The 24,568-nt window shown below is 46.4% G+C and overlaps 1 protein-coding gene across 2 annotated transcripts in view; it reads left to right on the top strand.

The window, feature by feature from the left end:
• ADGRD1 (adhesion G protein-coupled receptor D1) overlaps positions 1–24,568 on the top strand; it is a 182,326-nt gene that overhangs the window by 39,560 nt on the left and 118,198 nt on the right. For both annotated transcript variants that reach the window (XM_070475041.1, XM_070475042.1), the window contains 3 exons: positions 2,285–2,402; positions 3,622–3,732; positions 5,574–5,649. In XM_070475041.1, the coding sequence (XP_070331142.1) occupies positions 2,285–2,402; positions 3,622–3,732; positions 5,574–5,649 (305 nt within the window). The remainder of the gene's footprint in view (positions 1–2,284; positions 2,403–3,621; positions 3,733–5,573; positions 5,650–24,568) is intronic.

Below are 24,568 nucleotides of genomic sequence, written 5' to 3'. Positions count from 1 at the left end.
TGTGAAAGTGAAAGTGAAGTCGCTCAGTTGTGTTGGACTCTTTGTGACCCCATGGACTGTAGCCTACAAGGCTCTCCATCCATGGGATTTTCCAGGCAAGAATACTGGAGTGGGTTGCCATTTCCTTCTCCAGGGGATCTTCCCGACCCAGGGATCGAACCCGGGTCTCCTGCATTGTAGGCAGACGCTTTTACCGTCTGAGACACCAGGGAAGTCCTATATATATGTGTATTTCTTACAGTCTAGTTTTCAGTTCTCTTATATGCATATAATAGAAATTTCTCTCTCTCTTTCTCTCTTTTTTGGCCACAGCATGTGGTTTGTGGGATTTTAGTTCCCTGACCAGAGATTGAACCTGCACCCTCGGTAGTGAGAGCACAGAGTCTTAACTACTGGACTGCCAGGAAATTATATATAATTATATATAATTCTTATATGCATATATATTCTATAAATATGCTATCTGAATTTACCAGTTTCTCTTTAATTAGAATCTTTCCTAATGATATTAAGTATTTTTCAGCAATGCTGTATCAGTCAGGCTAGGTTAGGTTATGTTGCAGTAACAAATAGACCATACATCCCAGTGGCTCCATGCAGTGGACATTTAGTTCTCACCCATGCCAAATATGATGTGAGTCTGGGAAGCATCTTCTCTGCCCAATGACCTGATTCCTGACTCTGCCCATTTTCTGAGGCTACTGTTTCAACATGTGACTTCCTCAGTTGCCCAGCAGGGGTGGAGAAGCGGGTAGGAGGAGAAGTCTTGACTATCTTGCCTGGAAGGGCTGCAAGCACACCATTATTTAAAGTACTCCTTCTCCTGAACTCCTATAATGTTTAAAACATATCTGCCAGTTTGTGGCAGAATGACCTCTCCTTCTCATTATGAGTGAGATTGCTCCAAGATTTACACCTGAACTTTTTATTTGAACAGTTTCAAATAGAATGGGATGGGACTTCACAGTGGCAAAGGAAGAGAAAAACAGTCATGAACTTAAGATCAATATAATATTCCCTAGAAACAAATTCTGTTTTAAAAGACACAGTCCTCCAAAGTTGATGATTTCCAGGGGGGGATGGCTTGCCACCCAGCAAGCCCCCAGAAGATGGTCAAGGAGGACCTGAGCAAATATACTTTCAGCATCATTTTACATGAACTTTTTCTGAATACTCTGCCACAAAATATGAATAATCATGAAACTATTCAGACTCAGGCAGGCTCTACTGTGCGTTAAAGGGAAGGTATGAATCAGCCACTACCCAACAGAACTGCATGCCAGAAACACAGATTTTCATGTGCTTAACTGTGCTTGGCTGATTGAAGTCAGGCCATGGGCCTGAAAGAAAATGTCTAAAATTGGCCTCCATATTCTATTTCCAGCTCATTAGACTCTCATGCAGCATATGTTTGTGAGAGAACGCCTGGGACACTTAGCAACAGATGGATGCTTTTTTCAGAAGGGCGGGAAGGAGAGAAGGGGTGTGATGGCAGAGATTCACACACCACACCCTCAGGGGAACTGAGATGACCCCTCCCTGCTAGACGTGTGTCTGAGGATGAGGGGCAATCAGCCCAGTCTGAGCTGCCTGCAGAGATACAGGGTGTCCTGGAGGGACTCCCTGCCTCCTTGGGGGCAGCACCCAATAGGATAGTCTCTGCCTTGGGGACTGAGAGTGGAGAGGCCCTTGGAAAAAGGAAGAGACACACCAGGCTTGTCAGGGAGGCCAGGGGTGACTTGGGGTGTTGGCACCTCCAAAGTACCCTCCCCTTCGTGGAGATTAGGACAGAACTGCTATCTTCATCCTGGAGGGTGTTGGGAGCAATGAGCCCCCTCCTCATGAAGCAGAAGAGGATGGAGTGGGGGGTGCAGATCAGAGAGATGCCAAGGTTCCTAGTGAGTTCAGAGTGGACCCAGGATCAGGTCTGGTCACTCTGTGTCTGAGTGTGGAAGCCTTGGAGCTGATGCTCTGGTGACTGGGGTCAACCTCAGCCAGTATCCATGTTGTATTAGCTCCGCTAGGCTGGGTGACCTCCGTGGTCACGTCCACGCCTGTGAAATGGGTCAGCAGTGTAACTGTTTCTCCTCTCATCTGGTCATCGTGAAGACAGAGCCTGGCCAGAAACATCACTCAGCCGATGCTGGGTGTCCTCCTTTGCAGGAATGTTGACAGTGAACTTGAAGCTTGATCTTGTGCGTTTGTCTGTTTGATGCCTCCGACTCATGCATGTGCTGAGTGAGCTCCATCTTCACGTCTCCTTCCTGTCGTGGTGTCGTTTCAGGACAGCGCTGTGGTGCCGGGCTTGATAGACACCATTGACACCGTCATGAGCCACATAACTTACAACCTGCAGGCCAGCAAGCCCCAGGTCGCCATCGTGGGTTCCTCGTCCATGGCAGGTAGCTTGGCAGTGTGGGTGTGGGTGAGGATGACTGTGCGGCAGGCGGGGGCGGGTGGAAGCGGGGGTGCAGGCAATGCCACCTGCTTGTTGCACTCCTGCATTTTCTTGTGTGCGCAGAGGTACACACAAACCTCACATGCCATCAGTGGAGATGCACCTCTTCATTGTCCTACACTATGTTGCCTGATGTGCAGTGACATTTTGGAGGAAGACAGAGTTAGGTTGGAACACCCATGCTCAGCTGGGATGTTCACACAGGACCACGGGAGCCTTTGAGACTGACTTAGGGGCCAGATTCATCTCGGGTGACAACTGTCTCAGTGCAGGACAGGAGATGAGCAGCAGAAGCCCCTGGAGTGTCTGTGGGTCCCAGGTTTCCTAGGGTCAGCTACAGGTTTCTCTAAGATATTGGTCACATGGTCTCCTACAAGTGGACATCATGGTTCTTGATATTTTCAGAGTCTGTGTCTAGGGAACATGTGTGTGTGCTAAGTTGCTCAATCATGTCCGACTCTTTGCGACCCCATGGACTATAGCCCTCCAGGCTCCACTGTCCATGGGAGTTGCCAGGCAAGAATATTGGAATGGGTTGCCATTTACTCCTCCAGGGAATCTTCCTGACCCAGGGATCTGACCTGCATCTCCTGTGTTGGCAGGAGGGTTCTTTACCACTAGTGCCACCTGGGAAGCCTGGTACCCTAATACTTCATCATTAGAGCCACACTTCTGGAAAGGAAGCTTCATTCACTCACTTGGGTTGGTTTTACTGGGAGTTTGTTGGCCAAGGCAGGTCCCTTCATGCGATGATGCTTTGCCTCACTTAGAAGATAAGTGTTGGGCATTTCATTTTCTTGTGTCTTGTGGGGTCCCTGGTGTGGAGGAGGAGCCCCTCAGCATGGGGGTCTCCCTGCCAGATTGGATGCAGCCAGTGCTGAGGCATCTTAAGCTGAGGGGCTGCCCTGAGGGCAGAGGGGTCACCTCAGGCCAGGAGCCCCACCCACCCCCCCACGCAGCGGGTGGCAGTCAGACAGGTCCGCCACATGGTCACAATGACTGCTCTGGACACTCATTTTTTAGGTTCTTGTTTCCTAAAGGTAATTACTCTCCCCAGGAGAGCTCATTCTGTCAAAAAAAAGCAAAGGCAGATGGGGTTTTACAGTCAAGTTTCCTGCCCTGGAGTTGACTGACTGCAGCTTCCTCTCTCTGGCTCGTTTTAGACTTTTCAGTGGCCAAAGTGCTCCCCAAGACCATGAATTCCTCCCACTACCGTTTCCCAGCCCAGGGGCAGAACTACATCGAGATCCCCCACGAGGCTTTCCACAGCCAAGGTGAGTGCAGCTTGGGACCCTTGCAGAGGGACTCAGCCTGTGAGCTGTGACCGGGCAGAGGGGCTGCCCCAGCCCTCCTCCCTGGGCCGATGGGTCCAGGTTTCCATGATGGGAACACGGTGCGTCTTTGATGCTCCTAAGATATCTTCATAATGCTGACCACAATCCAGCCTTGTGCACTGGGAATGGGGAGGCAGGCTGGCAATCTGCATTCTACACTTGCTCACTGGAGGATTCTTAGCGGACCATGAACTGATGTGGCCACCTCCCCTCCCTGCTGGGGTGGCCTCAGGCTGGGTGGCTGGGTGAGAGATTTTGTCTGCTCAGGAGCCCGGGATTCTCCTCCTGGGCAGGTTGAAGTCAAGGATAGTGATGGGACAGCAGCCGAGTGATCTCAATTACTCTCTAGGGGGTCCGGGTGGCTCTGGCCATTTTTGCTGTCCTGACTGTCCCCCTGCCCCTTGAAAGATGACTGTGCCCCTGCAGCTGTGTCACTGTCCCAGGGACCTTGGGCAGTCAAGGGAGTTGTGGATTCTCGGCACCCGACAATCTGGCCAGAGGCCATGCTCTTCCCATTCTGCCTTCAAGACTGAAGACCAGTCTGGGTGGGGGAGGACAGTGGTCCCGTCTCCAGCTCGGGGCCCTCACTCCCCAGCCCTTGGGAGCTGACCTTTGCTCCCTGCACCCTCTAGTTTGCTTTGTGAAGGGTGCTCAGGGATGTTGGGGTGTCCTCTCAGGGGACTGTCCTCCCACACTCAGAGTGAACTACAGAAGGGAGAGATCCAGGGGCAATGCCAAGGTTGACCTAATGCATACCACTGCACATGGGGTTTTATCTCATGTGGCTGCATGGCTGTTAGAAATCCCCAATTTTTCAGAATCAGCAAGATCACAGCCTCATGTGATCTGCCCACATGGAAGCTTCTCACACTTGGCAGTAGAACTAACTGGTCATAAGCACTGACTCCGTGGCTGAAATTCCTGGGCTCGAATCCTGGTTCAGCCACTCAATGGGCAAGTTACTGAACCTGCCTGGCCTCCATTTCCTCATCTGTGACTTAGGGGACAGTCTTAGTATCTGCCCCAATATTTTGTGATGAGAACTAGAAGAGACTGCTCTTACACCAGTGCCTGGCCCATAATAAATGTGATGTGAATTGTTATATACATTCCTGAAATTTCAACACACTCAACAGATATTCTGAAGAACTCAGGAAGCATTGTGGGACTTGCTCCTCCCAACCTCCTATTAAGTTAGCGGAGGGAGGTAACAGAATGGATGATTCCTGTTTCCAAGTTGGAATAGCACAGAGAGGTGGAACCCAGCAGAAGGAGTGGCAGGTGTCTGGGTGACTTGTAAATCCTGTATCCGCTGCCTCACTGGGGTGCTGAGATTGCTGTAAATACTGTAAACACAGATAGCCAGTGAGATTCACTCATGGCTGCAGCACTGTTGCCTGGCACTGCCATCCACAGCTCAACCCGGCTCTACCTTCCGAGGCACGTGGTGTTCCTGGAACGTCTGCCCGCCCACCCACTCACCCTCTGCCAAGAGCTGTAGCATCTATGTGTCCAGAACTGGCTCAGGGGAGGAGCAGGGAGTGGTTGCCATGGTTGCATTCACAGTTGAAGGGTGGAGCGGAATCTGTACTCAAACTCTGTCCTCATGGTCAGTTCTGCCCTTGAATGTCCCCCTCCTTGCCCTTGAGGAGCTGCTGGGTTCCTGGGTGTGAGGTCTACACTGTGTGTCGCTGGGCAAACACTTTTGGTGGGGGTTTTGTGTTTCTCTGGTTTATCACTGGGGATGCTGAGAGCTGTCTGGTCGTCTGCTCTTTCCCTAGCCTGGACCACCATCGTGGGGCTTCTCTACCATTCGGTGCACTATTACTTGAGCAACATCCAGCCGGCCAACACCAAGTGAGTTTCTGGGGGCCACAGAGCATGGAGTGGGAAGGGGGTGCCTGTTTGCTGGGCAGCAGACCACTGTGACACCCCCACCTCCCTGCCACCAGAGGCTCATGCAGTCTTGTCTCAGGGAACTTGTGTTGCCAGTGCCTGGTGCTTCACTGTTAGAGCCAAAGAAGAAGATGCAGGGATGCCTACCCGGGGGTTCAGCAAGCCCTGGGGCATGGGGTGATAGTGCAGTGGTCAGGGGCACCGGCTGAGTGACCATGCCACCTGCAACTGTGTGACCTTGGACAAGTCAGTTGGCCCCTCTGAGCCTCAGTTTCCACTTCTGTAGAATGGGAAACGAGCAGCATATACCTACATCAGTCAAGACTGCATTGGATAGATCAGCTCAGGCAGAAGGGGACTGAGGGCTCATGGGACTAGGCAGGACAGGAGCAGTCAGCTTCAGGCATGGCTGGATCCAGGGACCCAGAAGATACTGCTTTGACCTGTCTCTCCTCCATGTCAGCTCATTTCCTGGCAAGCCCCTTCGTAGAGGCATTGCTGGCTCCTGTAGATTCAGACCCACATGGGTTTGGGTCCTGAGATCTCAAGCAGGAAAGTAATTGTCTTTCATGAGTGAAAAGTCAGTTTCATTCAAAATCTAGGGAAGACTGTGATTGGCCAGCTTGGGTCACGTGCCCATCCTGGGCCCCACCCAACACCCCCCCCCCCCCCCGTCAAGGTGGGAGAGGATCCTGCTCTCTCATTGGCCAGGTCTGTTCACATGACCTTCTTGGATTTTTGGGTGGATCAGCTGTACTCAGACCACAGGGAGCGGCTGGTTCCCCCAGGAAAGATTAGGCATGGGACCTGTTCCTCCTTTTCAAGGGGTCCCTTGGAGGGGACAGGGAGGCAGAGCCCAGGGCCGGGGCAGAGAAATTGCCAATGAGATATAAGACCAAGAGCCCCAGGGGCCCACGTCTACAGTTAGTGTTTGGAAGGCAAAGCCGTTTCTCTTGGCCGCAGACCCGCCCTAGGCAGGGGCCCTGCAGAGGGCAGCAGGCAGGCTCTGGTCCATCTCTCTTCCCGGGAGTCTGGCACAGCGCCCGGCCCAGAGTGGAGGCTCTGAAAAGGTGCTTGGAGACAGAGCTGTGCATCTCAGAGGGAGCCGCACAGCGCCTCCACCCCTGGCCCCGATGAGGCCCCGCTTCCCTCCCGTGCCAGGACCAAGCCTGGGAAAGCTGATAGTATGAGAAAGGGTGTTCCTGCAAGCTCACTATCTCTGCTGATGGGAAGGCGCTGCGGGGGCGGGTTTCGGACGCTGGTGCCGCCGCTCGGTATTTGGAGTCCTGTGTAATGGAAAGCAGGCAGCTATTTTTAACCGCTTACAGATGAACGAGAAATGATAAATATACTTTCTAATGATGCAAATAGTCCTGTTATCGTATGCTCTCTCAGAGGAAGCCTCTTCTCCCACCTGATACCAGGGACCAGCTCTTGGTACAAAACCCTGCGCTGGGCCTGGGGGAAGCATGCAGTCGTAGTTTAGCCGACTTGGAGGGAAGCCCTGTTCTGGGTGTGATTGCCGGGGAGATCCTGCACGTTGTCAGGTTCACTTATAACCTGGCACCCTGGGTGTGTTTTCCAGAATTCTTCAGAAAAGTCACAAAGGAAGCAACCCGCTTACCTTGGAAATATGCCCTCTAGACTACTTGGGGGAAATTTCTGCAAACTCAAGATTATGAATGAATAGTGGACCCAGCCTTAGCCCCAATTTATGTATTTACCTCTGTCACTGCTGGAAGTTCAGACTGAAACAGACTTTTCAGTGAAATCCATAAAAATGTGTATTTCTGGGGATGGCCAAATCCTTCTGTGGGTTGGAGTAAGGGTTTGGGGAGGATGGTGTTTATACCACGTCTGCCACGCCCCTCATCCTTGGGAAAGGGGACAAAGGCAGGACTGACGGTTACAGATAGCAGTGGGTACTTTGATTCACAGTGGCCAGAACCACACTCTTTCTGGGTGTTGGCAAAGTTTTGCGTAAAGGACCAGATGGTTAATACTCTTGGCTTTACCTGCTATACTGTTTCTGTCACATCTGCTGTGTGAAGGCAGCCCTGGACAATACATAAAGAAACAGGGGTGACTGAGTGTCAATAAATCTTTATTTATAAGGCCAGGCAGTGCCTATGGTTTGCACAACCTTGGTGGGCACTGTTATACCCGTGCTGGCAGCAGTGGATGGGGACAAGGCTAAGTCTGCCCTGCTGTGGGGAGTCGAACCCCGTGCTTAAAGCTTGACCACCAGGTGTGACTATCTTCCATCCTAAGCAGATCCCAACCTCCAGGATCTATTGCCTGATGCTCTGAGGTGGAGCTGATGTATAATTATATAAAGTGCACAATAAATGTAATGCACTTGAATTATTCCAAGACCGTCCCTCAACTCCACCCCTTGTTCATGGAAAATATTGTCTTCCACAAAACTGTTCCCTGGTGCCAAAAATATTGGGGACCACTGATCCTAAAGGCTCCAACCCTCCCATCCCTCTCCTGTTCTTGCTGCCCAGGGGTCTCCAGGCAGGACTCTCCAGAGCCTCAGGACCCAGAGCACCATGATCTGCTCTCACATCCTCTGCAAGTTGTGGGCTGAGAGACTCACACAGGCAAAGAACCCCCCAACTCACAGCCCTCTACCCACTGACATTAATACCATGGACCTCTGAACTCTGCCAGCAGCGAATGCAAGTGTTCAGTTATTTTTCCGAAGTCAAAACAGAATGATTTTGTGATGATGACCACTTATTTTTCAGGTGTTGGGTCTTCAGTTCTAAGGTCAATCACGTGATGCAAAGATGTCTTGTTGTCAACATTAACCTCGGAAAGAATCACCCCATGGGCTCATCAAGTGTGGTCCCTGTATTTGCTGTCTTAGCTCCTGTAGCACGAGGTGGCACAGGGGTGACACCAGCTGCGGTTCACATGCAGACTTGGAGCCAGGCTCCCAGCTTTTTACTCCCAGTCGGCCATCCTGCCCAGCTGGTGAACTTGGCACAAGCCTGGCGGTCTCTGCCTGACTGCTTCTTTCTAAGATAGGATGGCTGTCCTGATTTCTGAGGATTTCTGTGAGCTCTGAGTTAATGGTTTAAGTAAAGCTTGGTACTCTTGAACATGATATTTAAGCTCTTCCTTTGTCATTTCATAAGATGCTTGGCTGTTCTCCCATTCTCTGCCTTTAAGATAATTATCAAATTCCACGCACAATTAGAAGCAGATTAGTGCAATTGCCTTGATAGTGTTCTGGTGTTCCCGCTTGCTTGCACAGCTGACGTCATTCCAGTTTAGTTTTGTGTTATCACCCTCACACATTTATGTTTTTTGGGTGTGAGGTTGAAAGGATGCAGTGGAATCGTGACATCCTTTAAACCTCCCTGGGGTGTGGAGTCAGCACATGAGATTAATGGGATAGGAGGGGGTCAGGGGTGGATGGGCTCCTCCCTGCACTCATCCTCTGTTGACCACCCTGGGCCCCAGTGATGTCTGCCCTGGGGCAATGACTGACCATCCATAGGTCCTGGATGGGGGCGTCCTTTGTCCCTTCATGGGCCTGGACACAAGGGATCCTCTGAGGTCCCTCTCCCTGGCCCCATAGTGATGAGAAATATTCAGTTCTTACTGATTCTCATCTGCCATGTGGGCAGCTGGGACAGCTGTTACTTCAAACCAGCAATCCAAGCTGGACAGGGCACAGAGTCACCTGCTCCTCCTCCATAGATGGGTCTGGGACTCAGAAGGGATGGGACTCCTTGACTGCAGGCCTGGGACTCGGGCTTTTGCATGTCAACCTCTCGGTGATGGACTCACTTGTGCTTCAGAAGGATATGTTCCAGGGGTTTTACTTAACTTTAATGTCTGCATCTCTTTTTATTTTTAATGCTATATGTTTTCATTTATTTTTGGCCATGCTGTGAGGCATGTGGGAGCTCCCTGGCCAGGAATTGAACCCTCGAACCCTGCATTGGAAGCATGGAGTCTTAACTGCTGATCCTCCAGGGAATTCCCCTGTCTTCTTTGTAAAGCCAAGCCATCCAGGCAGAAGAAATGACAGGGTCAGAATCATCGTGTAGCAGCCCGTGGTGTAGCCACTGATTTGGGCAGTCATCCTCAATGCTGACACCCCTGGGCGAAGGGCTGTGTGGGCACAGGGTTCTTCCCTGTTGCCCCACAGGGTGCCTGTTAATCACTATGTGAGAAGGTCCTGGAGAGCAGAGACCACTTCAGTCAAGGGGTCATGCTCAATCTCATGGACATTGGGGCAGGCTGACGTCCTGCGTCCCACGATGGGAAGCAGTGGCAAGAGTCATCCTGCCCCCAGATGCTCAGCTTGACACTCCCCACGAGGGAACAGTCAAGGGCTGTTTTGCAAAACCTTGGTTTGGACTGTCACACGTCTATGCAGTGGGAGCAGTAACAGGAGTAGGGGCTGTTCCAGATCAGAGGGGACTTGGGGGATGTGGTGAATAAATGGATGCTGCTCCTTCCTTGACAGAAAAGCAGAGCTCTGACAGATACCCTGGGGACACTGAGGACGCTGGACTGTGGACCAGACACCAGATCACAGGTTGAAGCTGGGTCAGATTTCTGAGCCTGTTGATGGTTAGGGTGGTTATGTAGGAGGCAGTCTTTATTTTTAGAAGATACACTTAAAGTATTTAGAAGTGGAGTGTCATGATGTAGTTTCTGATGATTCAGCAAAAAGAAGGTGTGTGTGTGTGTGTGTGTGTGTGTGTGTGTGTGTGTGTGTGAGAGAGAGAGAGAGAGAGAGAGAGAGAGAGAGATGGCAGACAAAGCAAAAATGGCAGAATGGTAGGAGCTGGGAATCTAGATGCACTGTTTCTAGCACATTTTCTGTTGGCGTGACTCTTGCAGTGCAAGGTTTGGAGAGGAGGGTCCTGGTTGGGGCAGAGATTCTGGTTCTTGCCGTTCTCTCTTGAGAGACCCCCTGAACTACTTTATTATTTATTGGCTGTGCTGAGTTTTCGTTGCTGTGTGGGCTTTTTCTGTAGTTGCAGCGCATGGGCTTCTTGTGGCGGTGGCTTCTCTTGTTGGGGAGCATGGGCTCAAGGCCACGGGAGTGCAATCGTTGCTTGCAGCATGTGGAATCCTCCTGGATCAGGGGTTGAACCTGTGTCTCCTGGATTGGCAGGCAGAGTCTTTATCATTAAACCACCAGGGAACTACCTCTTGAGACCAAGAACTCCGCGACTAAGCCACTGAGCATCATGAAGGTCACGTCCACCATCCTGGTGGTGCTCTCTTCCTTTGTCCATCAGTCAGAGGCCTCTCATACCACTTGAGAATTCTCCCAAGTCTCTCCAAGGCTCTCACCCACGTCTCCATGCGCAGCATCTTTCAGATCTTTCAGGAGGTTTAAGTTTCTTTTGCTTAGCATTTCCTCTCCCCTCTCTGCTCCCTCAAGCATCAGTGAGAATGCAGCTCTGATAGAAAGGATGGAGATAGACTCCAGAGTGAGCAGGACACCATGTTTGAGCAGGAACTTGCTAGCAAAGGAGTTCATTTACTAGGGGATATTTCCAGTTTTTTGTTCCAAATCTCCCTGTACAGCTTTGTTTACCTGTTGTTGTTCAGTCACTCAGTTGTGTCCAACTCTTTCTGACCCCATGGACTGTAGCATGCCAAGCTTCCCTGTCCTTCACCATCTCCAGGAGTTTGCTTAAACTCGTGTCCATTGATTCAGTGATGCCATCCAACCATCTCATCCTCTGTCAACCCCTTCTCCTCCTGTCCTCGATCTTTCCCAGCATCAAGATCTTTTCCAGTGAGTTGGCTCTTGGCATCAGGTAGCCAAAGTATTGGAGCTTCTGCTTCAGCCCCAGTCCTTCCAATGAATATTCAGGGTTGATCTCCTTTAGGATTGACTGGTTTGATCTCCTTGCTGTCCATGGGACTCTCAAGAGTCATCTCCAGCACCACAATCCAGAAGCATCAGTTCTTTGGTGCTCAGCCTTCTGGTTCACCTGTGGGGCCCTCATACTTGGAGTGGTCTTTTAATGAGACCACCTTTTCTTGTTCCATGCATGCTGATTTCTCTTGCTTGAGGACTGAACTCATCTCTCCATGTGCTTGGGTATCCTGCTTGCAGATTTCAGAGTTCCCAGATCTGCCCTAGAGATGCTGAAATCTTCCATCTTCTCTACGCTTTCTTTCTTTTTTTTTATTTTAAAATTTACTTTTAATTGACATTTTAATAAGGATAGTTGTAGATCTACTTGCAGTTTTATTTTATTTTATTTTCATTTATTTTTATTAGTTGGAGACTAATTACTTTACAGTATTGTAGTGGGTTTTGTCATACATTGACATGAATCAGCCATGGATTTGCATGTATTCCCTATCCCGATCCCCCCTCCCACCTCCCTCTCTACCCGATCCCTGTGGGTCTTCCCAGTGCACTAGGCCTGAGCACTTGTCTCATGCATCCGACCTGGGCTGGTGATCTGTTTCACTATAGATAATATACATGTTTCAATGCTGTTCTCTCGAAACATCCCACCCACGCCTTCTCCCACAGAGTCCAAAAGTCTGTTCTGTACATCTGTGTCTCTTTTTCTGTTTTGCATATAGGGTTATCATTACCATCTTTCTAAATTCCATATATATGTGTAAGTATGCTGTAATGTTCTTTATCTGTCTGGTTTATTTCACTCTGCTCCAGTTTCATCCAATCTCATTAGAACTCATTCAAATGAATTCTTTTTAACGGCTGAGTAATATTCCATGGTGTATATGTACCACAGCTTCCTTATCCATTCATCTGCTAGTGGGCATCTAGGTTGCTTCCATGTCCTGGCTATTATAAACAGTGCTGCGATGAACATTGGGGTGCGAGTGTCTCTTTCAGATCTGGTTTCCTTGGTGTGTATGCCCAGAAGTGGTATTGCTGGGTCATATGGCAGTTCTATTTCCAGTTTTTAAAGAAATCTCCACACTGTTCTCCATAGTGGCTGTACTAGTTTGCATTCCCACCACAGTGTAAGAGGGTTCCCCTTTCTCCACACCCTCTTCAGCATTTATTGCTTGTAGACTTTTGGATAGCAGCCATCCAGACTGGCATGTAATGGTACCTCATTGTGGTTTTGATTTGCATTTCTCTGATAATGAGTGATGTTGAGCATCTTTTCATGTGTTTGTCAGTCATCTGTATGTCTTCTTTGGAGAAATGTCTGTTTAGTTCTTTGGCCCATTTTTTGATTAGGTCATTTATTTTTCTGGAATTGAGCTGCAGGAGTTGCTTGTATATTTTTGAGATTAATCCTTTGTCTGTTGCTTCGTTTGCTATTATTTTCTCCCAATCTGAGGGCTGTCTTTTCACCTTGCTTATAGTTTCCTTTGTTGTGCAAAAGCTTTTAAGTTTCATTAGGTCCCATTTGTTTAGTTTTGCTTTTATTTCCAATATTCTGGGAGGTGGATCATAGAGGATCCTGCTGTGATTTATGTCGGAGAGTCTTTTGCCTATGTTCTCCTCTAGGAGTTTGATAGTTTCTGGTCTTACATTTAGATCTTTAATCCATTTTGAGTTTATTTTTGTGTATGGTGTTAGAAAGTGTTCTAGTTTCATTCTTTTACAGGTGGTTGACCAGTTTTCCCAGCACCACTTGTTAAAGAGGTTGTCTTTTTTCCATTGTATATCCTTGCCTCCTTTGTCGAAGATAAGGTGTCCATAGGTTCGTGGATTTATCTCTGGGTTTTCTATTCTGTTCCATTGATATATATTTCTGTCTTTGTGCCAGTACCATACTGTCTTGATGACTGTGGCTTTGTAGTAGAGTCTGAAGTCAGGCAGGTTGAGTCCTCCAGTTCCATTCTTCTTTCTCAAGATTACTTTGGCTATTCGAGATTTTTTGTATTTCCATACAAATTGTGAAACTATTTGCTCTAGTTCTGTGAAAAATACCATTGGTAGCTTAATAGGGATTGCATTGAATCTATAGATTGCTTTGGGTAGTATAGCCATTTTGACAATATTGATTCTTCTAATCCTTGAACATGGTATGTTTCTCCATCTGTTTGTGTCCTCTTTGATTTCTTTCATCAGTGTTTTATAGTTTTCTATGTATAGGTCTTTTGTTTCTTTAGGTAGATATACTCCTAAGTATTTTATTCTTTTTGTTGCAATGGTGAACTGTATTGTTTCCTTAATTTCTCTTCTGTTTTCTCATTGTTAGTGTATAGGAATGCAAGGGATTTCTGTGTGTTAATTTTATATCCTGCAACTTTACTATATTCGTTGATTAGCTCTAGTAATTTTCTGGTAGAGTCTTTAGGATTTTCTATGTAGAGGATCATGTCATCTGCAAACAGCAAGAGTTTCACTTCTTCTTTTCCTAGCTGGATTCCTTTGACTTCTTTTTCTGCTCTGATTGCTGTGGCCAAAACTTCCAAAACTATGTTGAATAGTAGTGGTGAGAGTGGGCACCCTTGTCTTATTCCTGATTTCAGGGGAAATGCTTTCAATGTTTACCACTGAGGGTAATGCTTGCTGTGGGTTTGTCATATATAGCTTTTATTATGTTGAGGTATGTTCCTTCTATTCCTGCTTTTCTGGAGAGTTTTAATCATAAATGGATGTTGAATTTTGTCAAAGGCTTTCTCTGCATCTATTGAGATAATCATATGGTTTTTATCTTCCAATTTGTTAATGTGGTGTATTACATTGATTGATTTGCGGATATTAAAGAATCCTTGCATTCCTGGGATAAAGCCCTCTTGGTCATGGTGTATGATTTTTTTAATATGTTGTTGGATTCTGTTTGCTAGAATTTTGTTAAGGATTTTTGCATCTATGTTCATCAGTGATATTGGCCTGTAGTTTTCTTTTTTTGTGGCATCTTTGTCTGGTTTTGGAATTAGGGTGATGGTGGCCTCATAGAATGAGTTTGGAAGTTTACCTTCTTCTGCAATTTTCTGGAAGAGTTTGAGTAAGATAGGTGTTAGCTCTTCTCTAAATTTTTGGCAGAATTCAGCTGTGAAGCCATCTGGTCCTGGGCTTTTGTTTGCTGGAAGATTTCTGATTACAGTTTCGATTTCCTTGCTTGTGATGGGTCTGTTAAGATCTTCTGTTTCTTCCTGGTCCAGTTTTGGAGAGTTATGGTTTTCTAAGAATTTGTCCATTTCTTCCAAGTTGTCCATTTTATTGGCATAGAGCTGCTGATAGTAGTCTCTTATGATCCTTTGTATTTCAGTGTTGTCTGTTGTGATCTCTCCATTTTCATTTCTAATTTTGTTAATTTGGTTCTTCTCCCTTTGTTTCTTAATGAGTCTTGCTAATGATTTGTCGATTTTGTTTATTTTTTCAAAAAATCAGCTTTTAGCTTTGTTGATTTTTGCGATGGTCTCTTTAGTTTCTTTTGCATTTATTTCTGCCCTAATTTTTAAGATTTCTTTCCTTCTACTAACCCTGGGGTTCTTCATTTCTTCCTTCTCTAGTTGCTTTAGGTGTAGAGTTAGGTTATTTATTTGACTTTTTTCCCCTTAGCACTGCTTTTACAGTGTCCCATAGGTTTTGGGTTGTTGTGTTTTCATTTTCGTTCATTTCTATGCATATTTTGATTTCTTCTATGATTTGTTGGTTATTCAGAAGCATGTTATGTATTCAAACCTCCATCTCTTTGAATTTTTAACAATTTATTTCCTGTAATTGAGATCTAATCTTACTGCACTGGGGTCAGAAAAGATGACTGGAATGATTTCAATTTTTTTGAATTCTCCAAGACTAGATTTATGGCCCAGGATGTGATCTATTCTGGAGAAGGTTCTGTGTGCACTTGAGGAAAAGGTGAAGTTGATTGTTTTGGGGTGAAATGTCCTATATATATCAATTAGGTCTAGCTGGTCCACTGTGTCCTTTAAAGTTTGTGTTTCCTTGTTAATTTTCTGTTTAGTTGATCTATCCATATGTGAGTGGGGTATTAAAGTCTCCCACTATTATTGTGTTACTATTAGTTTCCTCTTTCATACTCATTAGCGTTTGCCTTACATATTGTGGTGCTCCTATGTTGGGTGCATATATGTTTATAATGGTTATATCTTCTTCTTGGATTGATCCTTTGATCATTATGTAGTGTCCTTCTTTGTCTCTTTTCACATCCTTTATTTGAAAGTCCATTTTATCTGATATGAGTATTGCGACTCCTGCTTTCTTTTGTTCTCCATTTGCGTGGAGTATTTTTTTCCAGCCCTTCACTTTTAGTCTGTATGTGTCTCTTGTTTTGAGGTGGGTCTCTTGTAGACACCATATATAGGGGTCTTGTTTTTGTATCCATTCAACCAGTCTTTGTCTTTTGGTTGGGGCATTCAACCCATTTACATTTAAGGTAATTATTGATAGGTGTGGTCCCGTTGCCATTTACTTTGTTGTTTTGGGTTCACGTTTATACAACCTTTCTGTGTTTCCTGTCTAGAGAAGATCCTTTAGCATTTGTTGAAGAGCTGGTTTGGTGGTGCTGAATTCTCTTAGCTCTTGCTTGCCTGTAAAGCTTTTGAATTCTCCTTCATATCTGAATGAGATCCTTGCTGGGTACAGTAATCTAGGTTGTAGGTTATTCTCTTTCATTACTCTAAGTATGTCCTGCCATGCCCTTCTGGCCTGAAGGGTTTCTATTGATAGATCAGCTGTTATCCTTATGGGAATCCCTTTGTGTGTTATTTGTTGTTTCTCCCTTGCTGCTTTTAATATTTGTTCTTTGTGTTTGATCTTTGTTAATTTGATTAATAGGTGTCTTGGGGTGTTTCACCTTGGGTTTATCCTGTTTGGGACTCTCTGGGTTTCTTGGACTTGGGTGGCTATTTCCTTCCCCATTTTAGGGAAGTTTTCAGCTATTATCTCCTCGAGTATTTTTTCATGGCCTTTCTTTTTGTCTTCTTCTTCTGGGACTCCTATGATTCGAATGTTGGGGTGTTTCACATTGTCCCAGAGGTCCCTGAGGTTGTCCTCATTTCTTTTGATTCTTTTTTCTTTTTTCCTCTCTGCTTCATTTATTTCCACCATTTTATCTTCTACCTCACTTATCCTATCTTCTGTCTCTGTTATTCTACTCTTGGTTCCCTCCAGAGTGTTTTTGATCTCACTTATTGCATTATTCATTTTTAATTTACTCTTTTTTATTTCTTCTAAGCCTTTATTAAGCATTTCTTGCATCTTCTCAATCTTTGTCTCCAGGCTATTTATCTGTAACTTCATTTTGTTTTCAAGATTTTGGATCATTTTTATTATCATTATTCTAAATTCTTTTTCAGGTAGATTCCCTATCTCCTCCTCTTTTGTTTGACTTGGTGGGCATTTTTCATGTTCCTTTACCTGTTGGGTATTTCTCTGCCTTTTCATCTTGTTTAGATTGCTGTGTCTGGAATGGACTTTCTGTATTCTGGAGGTCTGTGGTTCCTTTTTACTGTGGAGGTTTCACCCAGTAGAGGGGGGTTGGATGTTTGGTCTGTCAATGTTTCCTGGTTAGGGAAGCTTGTGTCGGTGTTCTGGTGCATGAAACTAGATTTCTTCTCTCTGGAGTGCAATGGATTGCCCAGTAATGAGTTTTGAGATGGGTCTGCGTTTTAGGTGTGACTTTGGGCAGCCTGTATGTTGACACTCAGGGCTATGTTCCTGCATTGCTGGAGAATTTTCATGGTATGTCTTGCTCTGAAACTTATTGGCTCTTGGGTGGTGGTTGGTTTCAGTGTAGGTATGGAGGCTTTTGGATGGTCTCTTATTACTTAATGTTCCGTGTAGTCAGGAGTTTTCTGGTGTTCTCAGGTTTTGGGCTTAAGTCTCCTGCCTCTGGATTTCAGTTTTATTCTTCCAGTAGTCTCAAGACTTCTCCAACTATACAGCACTGATAATAAAACTTCTAGGTAGGTATGGAGGCTTTTGGATGGTCTCTTATTACTTAATGTTCCGTGTAGTCAGGAGTTTTCTGGTGTTCTCAGGTTTTGGGCTTAAGTCTCCTGCCTCTGGATTTCAGTTTTATTCTTCCAGTAGTCTCAAGACTTCTCCAACTATACAGCACTGATAATAAAACTTCTAGGTTAATGGTGAAAAGATCCTCCACCATGAGGGGCACCCAGAGAGGTTCACAGAGTTACATGAAGAGGAGGAGAGGGAGGAGGGAGATAGAAATGAGCAGGAGGAGAAAGAGGGGGACTCAAGAGGAGAGAGACAGATCTACGCAGTTGTCTGTTCCCAAAGTGTTCTCCGTAGCCCAGACACCCACAAAGATTCACAGAATTGGATTGGGAAGAGAAGGGGAAAGGAAGAAACAGAGGTGTTCTGAGGTAGAAAACAGAGAGTCAAAAGTGGGAGAGAGTAATCAACACACTCCTGTGTCAAAATGGGAACTGAATATTGGATTCTTAATGTCCAAAATTTATATCACATACTGAAAAACAAAGATTAAAAATCTAGAGTAGAGGTTAGACTCTTAAAATACAATATTAAAAACAAAAACACAAAAAATTTTAGAAATATATATGAAGTTTGGTTTAAAAATAAGACTTCTCTCTCTTTTTTTTTTGCAAGGTTATAGTGAAATGAAAATGAAAATTAAGGAGTAGTAGAGGAGTAATAGAGGACTTTAAAAGAAAATAAGAGAAAAAGAAAAAAAAAAAAAAAGAAAAAAAATTTTTTCCTAATTAAAAAAAATTGTAAAAATATATGAAAATGAAAGTTAAGGGGTAATGGGGGAGTAATAGGGAATTTTAAAAGAGAATAAAAGAGAAAAAATTAAAAAAAAGAAAAGAAATAAGTTTTTTTAATTAAAGAAAAAAGGTAAAAATATATCTAGGAATTTCTCCGGAGCTGTTGCGGTCAGTGTGGGTTTGGTTCAGTTTCAGATAGCTCCTCATTCCAGCTTACACTTCTTGATATCTATATGCCCTTTCCAGTGTAATCGATGTTATCTATAGGGATTTTAATCTGTTGCACCGGTCCCTTCTGAAGCGGTTCCCTTTGTTTATTTGGCTTCTGTTTGCCAGTCTCTTCAGTGCCTAATTTCCGCCCTAACACAGGCAGGCGGAGGTGGTCTCTTGTTCAGGTTCGCTAGTTCAGTCACTCTGCGGCGAGAGAGGGGCACTGCTTTCCCGTCTATGCTGCTCAGCCTCCCGGCTGCCCTTTATGGAGCGTGCCCTGCGTTGCGTGCGGTTCCAGTTTTCGGGTCCTCCACAAAAGCGCGGACTCGGTTGTGCCTGCGTCTTGTGCCTTCCCCGGCCCCAGCAGCTCAGGCAGCCAGGAGCTTGACCGGCGCACTTTCCCCGGGTGTGATGAGCCTTCTCCCCTCGGCGGCCCCAGCCTCAGTTTCCGCCCGCACTGGTCGGGTGCGTGTGCCTTGAGTTTAGCCGCGACCCTCCTGGCGGATATCAACCATCCAGAATCTCAGGAAGTCTTTGGTTAGAAACTGGAGGCCTGTTTGCAGTGTGGTAGGTGTGCCGTCTTTGGGGCCAAGTTTGCCCCTTTCCCCTCCCCCCTGCCTCCTGCCTCCGGGGGCGGGGTGGCTGGGCCGGTCCGCAGCCGGCTAGCTCTTCTCTGGACTTGCTCGGTCCCTTTGTCCTGCGAATGGCCGGCAGTGTGTTCGGGCCGGTTAATTTTCTCTCTCTCTTTTACTATCCCAGAGGTTAAGTTGGAATCTCACGTTAGCTCCCTCCGATTGTCCTCAGGGCACTCAGGCCCGGTCCTTACCCTAAGCAATGCCGCCCGCTCCTCTCCGTTCCGCCCCCACTTGCTGGTGGCAGATGCGGGCGTCTGGGGGTACTTTTCTGTGGGGAGTTGCTTTTAGGCACATAATCTGTGGGTTTTATTTATTTTCCCTCCCAGTTAGGTTGCCCTCCGAGATTCAAAAACTTCCCCCAGACCTGCCAGTGCGAGGGTTTCCTGGTGTTTGGAAACTTCCTCTATTAAGACTCCCTTCCCGGGACGGGTCTTCGTCCCTAGCTCTTTTGTCTCTCTTTTTATCTTTTAGATTTTGTCCTACCTCCTTTCGAAGACAATGGGCTGCTTTTCTGGGCGCCTGATGTCTTCAGCTAGCGATCAGAAGTTGTTTTGTGAAGTTTGCTCTGCGTTAAACTGTTCTTTCAATGAATTTGTAGGGGAGAAAGTGGTCTCTCCGTCCTATTCCTCTGCCATCTTGGCTCCTCCTCTCTTTCTTTTTTTAATTTAAAAATTTTCGTGATGTCGTGTTGGTTTCTGCTGTACCGCAACTTGAGTCAGTCATACATACAGCCCCTCCCTGTTGAGTCTCCCTCCCCTCCCCCATCCCATCCCACAGAGCACCAGCCTGGGCTCCCTGTGTTATACAGCACCTTCTCACCAGTTATCCATCTTACACGTGGCAGTGTATATATATTGATGTTCCTTTCTCCATTCGTCCCACTCTCTCCCTCCCCCATGGTGTCCATGCCCACAAATCCACTCTCTACATCTGCATCTCCATTCCTTCCTGCAAATAGGCTCTTCAATACCATTTTTCTAGATTCCACATATTATGCGTTAATACATGATATTTGTTTTTCTCTTTCTGACTTACTTTGCTCTGTATAACAGGTTCTAGTTTCATCCACCTCACTAGAACTAACTCAAATGCATTCTTTTTTATGGCTGAGTAATATTCCACTGTATATACATACCACATCTTCTTTATCCATTCATCTGTTAATGGACATCTAGGTTGTTGCCATGTCCTGTCTATTGTAAATGGTGTACAATGAACACTGGAGTACATGTGTCTTTTGGAATTGTGGTTTCCTTAGGATATATGCCAGTAGTGGGATTCCTGGGCTGTATGATAGATTTATTCCTAGTTTTTTAAGACATCTCCATACTGTTCTTCATAATGGCCATATCCATTTACATTCCCACCAACAGTGTAGGAGAGTTCCTTTTTCTCCACATCCTCTCCAGCATTTATTTTTTGTAGATTTTCCGATGATGGCCATTCTGACTGGTGTGAGATGATACCTCATTGTAGTTTAAATTTGCATGTCTCTGATAATTAGGGATGTTGACAGTCTTTTCATGTGTTTATTGGCCATCTGTATGTCTTCTTTGGAGAAATGTCTGTTTAGGTCTTCTGCCCATCTTTTGATTGGACTTTCTGCTTTTCTGATATTGAGCTGTGTGAGCTGCTTATATACATTCTGGAGATTAATCCTTTGTTAGTTGTTTCTTTTGGAGTTAGTTTCTCCCATTCTGAGGGTTGTCTGATCCTTGTTTATTGTTTCTTTTGTTGTGCAAAAGATTCCTCCTTGACCCACCTCCTGCTGCTGCTGCTGCTGCTAAGTCGCTTCAGTCATGTCTGACCTTGTGCAACCCCATAGACGGCAGCCCGCTAGGCTCCTCTGTCCCTGGGATTCTCCAGGCAAGAGCACTGGAGTGGTTTGCCATTTCCTTCCCTTGACCCACCTCCTAGAGTCATGGAAATAAAACAAAAATAAACAAATAGGACCTCTTCATGTGTAATCGAAGGCACAGATGACCTGCAGAGGGGTTGTGGCTCAAATGTGCTGAAACATGTGAGGCTGCAGGACTGGACTTTGACCTGTGTCAGTCAGGTCCCCAGGCGGACCAGATGGGGGAAGTTAGATGGAGAGGCCATTTGCCAGGCTGTGCTCAGGGTGTGCTCCCTACTATAACGGATAGAGTAATAACAGGAGGGCTTCCCAGGTGCCTCAGTAAAGGGGGTAAAGAATCTGCCTGCCAGTGCAGGAGACTCAGGTTTGATCCTTGGGTCGGGAAGATCCTCTGGGGGAGGGCATGGCAACCCACTCCAGTATTCTTGCCTGGAGAATCCCATGGACACAGGAGCCTGGCAGGCTACAGTTCATGGGGTCACAAAAGAGTCCCCACGACTTGATGACTCAACGACAACATAATAACAGGAAGTGTTCTCAGAAGGAGGGAGTGGGGCATGATGCTGCCCCTCTGGGCTGACGGCGTCTGGAGAACACGGTTCCTGGGGCAAAGTGCAGGGGTGTGGGGATGGGCACTGTGCCCTTTGGTCGTTGTGACCCTGCAGAAACAGTGCTATCTGGGTCTCACTCTCCTGTCCGACTGGCTCTGATTTCCTGTGGGTGCTGCCGTTGGCTGGACGCCCCAAAGCAGGGGGCAGGGCTGGTACAGGGGGGCGCACCCGTGTGGCCCCTACTCCCGGGACTGTCTTCTTTGCCATTTCTGCCCTGGCATCTAGAATGAGCCTGTTTTCTTATCCAGAAAGGCCTCCAAGCCCTGGTACAGTCAATTCCAAAGTGACAGATAATCCAGTCTCCAAGTGTTACTGCTCCCCAGATAACAGGTTAAAATAAAAATAATCAAGCCTGGATCAGATTTATGAAGACAAAGGAAAACCCTTATTAAAACTGGAGGTACCAGAGAGATTAAATGAAGTCATAAAACAGCCCTCTTTTTATTATGAAAAAAATCAAACATCTGTAAAAACAAGAGAGACGGTCATCACCGGGTTACAACCGGGACCACCCACGGCCATTTGAGCTTCCTCTGCCCACCCCGCTCCCTCACCCTGGCCCCACCAATTATTTTGAGGCAAATCTCTGACATCATGTAGTTTCATCTGTAAATATTTAGTCTCTATTTTTAAAAGACAAAGACTTTTAAAAATACAGAATAAACTCCATTCCATTACCCCATCTAAAAAGTAAACAGCAATTTCTTAGACCATCTGATGTCTTGTCATTGTCAACTTGGGTGGTGGTGTTGGGATGGTGGGCTCCTCCTGGCTCAGCCACCATGGACCCCGACCTGGGCCTCTCTGCAGGGCAAACCCAGCCAGAAGGAAAGGCCTCCCTGGCTGCATGAGAAGTGAGTCACTGGAGACCATCAGTGTAAACCCATCCGTATTGGGAAATCATACTTTTCCACATTAAAAATGCTCCTAAAGGCGCAGTGTAGACTGTTGAGTCTGGTATCAGTTCCTGCCCTCAAAGGCAGTGTTTACTAGGCTGCATTTGGCTGAATCCATGTGTTCCCAGGGCCAAATCCAGGAATCCACTCAGGATTTGCACTGTGTTTGTGGAGAGAAGATTCTCCATAAATTTTCCATTTTTTACATGTTTTTCTTAAGATTTTGATCTAAGTCATCATGGTCTGTCTGTGAGAAGATTAATTCACTGAACAGATATTAGTTGAGAAACTACTGTGTGTCAGGCTTGGTTCTAAGGGCTTAGAGAGCTGTGAACAGAATGGGTAAGAAGCCAGCCCCCGATGGAGCTTACATCCTAGTGGGAGATGACAGCTGACCTGACGAACTGTTAGAAAATGGAGGTGGATGGGGAGAGGGGAGATGTGACAAATAACGATGTGTTTGTAGGGTCTTATGCTCATGGTTGTGATTTTATTGTTGGCTAATACATAGTCCTAATTTTTGCTAGACAAATGATTTCTATTATGTTTGGTGGAATTACATACATGCTGACTCCACAGAGAGAAGCATGGACTGTGAGGTATTGGCAAGCATTTCACTGTATCTCAGCGGATACTGTGCTGAGCTCAAAACATCTCAGCTCCCTGAAATCACAAGTGGAGAGGCGGTCTACCTGGGCAGCCTCATTGCTCTGCAAGAGAGCAGGCCTCTGTGTCATCAAGGACCACATCTTTCTATCTTTGGGTCTCAACTGGTCCCTGGTGATATCCAGCCAGTCTTAACTTTCCACAGCAGTGGCTGAACTCCCTGCCTTTTCAGTGGGGAAGATATCACCTCCAGAAGGTGAAAATTGGTTTTGAGGGCAAGGAGTCTGAGATATTACAGTGGCTGTGGCTCTGCAAAGTTATCTAAAGCATATTGAAGTACATAAGCAGATTTACTCTATTTCTGTGCTACTACGATTTCACAGGATGGGCAGGTGTTGATGGAGTAATGGTGGGGTGTTAGGAAAAATGGGTCTAATGGGACTCTTTAGGGGGTCATAATGAAAAACAATGGCTGAGAACCACGAGCTAGAGTGGGACTTGCTTTTCAGTGTCTTTCACTTTTTTAAACCTGTGTGACTTATTCCATATGTGTCTTGTAGCTTGGGGCTTGCACAGTGATGCCTTTCCCGAGAATAATAATCAGATAGCAAATCAGCCGTGTTCTGAGTTTCCAGCAGCTCCTCAGCTTTCCAACCTTGGTGATATTCACAAACACGAGGAATCCTTGCCTGTGTTTTGCTACAGGGAGTATTTTCTGTTGGAAATACCCTTAGGCAGGGTATTTCCATGAAGGCAGGGTTAGGGTTTTAAATCCCCCCCCCCCTTTTTTTTTAATTTGGACTATGCTTGGTCTACTTTGCAGCATGCAGGCTGTTTGTGGAGACACGTGGACTTCTTTAGTTGTGGTGTGTGGGCTCAGTAGTTGCAGATTCTTAACCACTGGACCACTAGGGAAGTCCCAGGGGTTTTAAATCTTTACAGCGATATTTTTAAAAAGCATCTCACATTGACAATTCCAGGAATAGTTCTGTGTGCTGCTGGGGATCTGCTCTTTTTTAGGGACTCGTGTTAGGGACTTGTTTAAAAAAAGCTGGGTCCCGTGGTGATGATGGTGGTGTTAGGGGGGAGACGCATGGGTCCCACTGGCTCAAGTTCAGGTCACCAGCTCTGAGTCTAGTTAACAGGTAAAACTAGTTGAGGAAGGAAGTAGATTGTGCACCCAGCTCCCAGGGATCTGCTTGATGTTATGAAGATGGTTCTGTGAGTATAAACACAGGGAAGGGACAGAATCCCCATGCAAAAGTCCAGATTAGGAAAGAAACCAGCAGATGACTGGGTGACCTGAGTCGGGGCTGGATGACTCCATGTTGCAGGCATCCTAGTGAAATGTCTGAAATTCAGAGTAAGGCAACAGACATTTGCTGATTACTGACCATATACCAGGTAGGGCAAGGG

The sequence above is a fragment of the Odocoileus virginianus genome, chromosome 12 (genome assembly GCF_023699985.2).
Source record: "Odocoileus virginianus isolate 20LAN1187 ecotype Illinois chromosome 12, Ovbor_1.2, whole genome shotgun sequence".
Lineage (NCBI taxonomy): Eukaryota > Metazoa > Chordata > Mammalia > Artiodactyla > Cervidae > Odocoileus > Odocoileus virginianus.
Note: the sequence above shows the minus strand (reverse complement) of the source record. Positions and strands in the feature narration are given on the sequence as shown.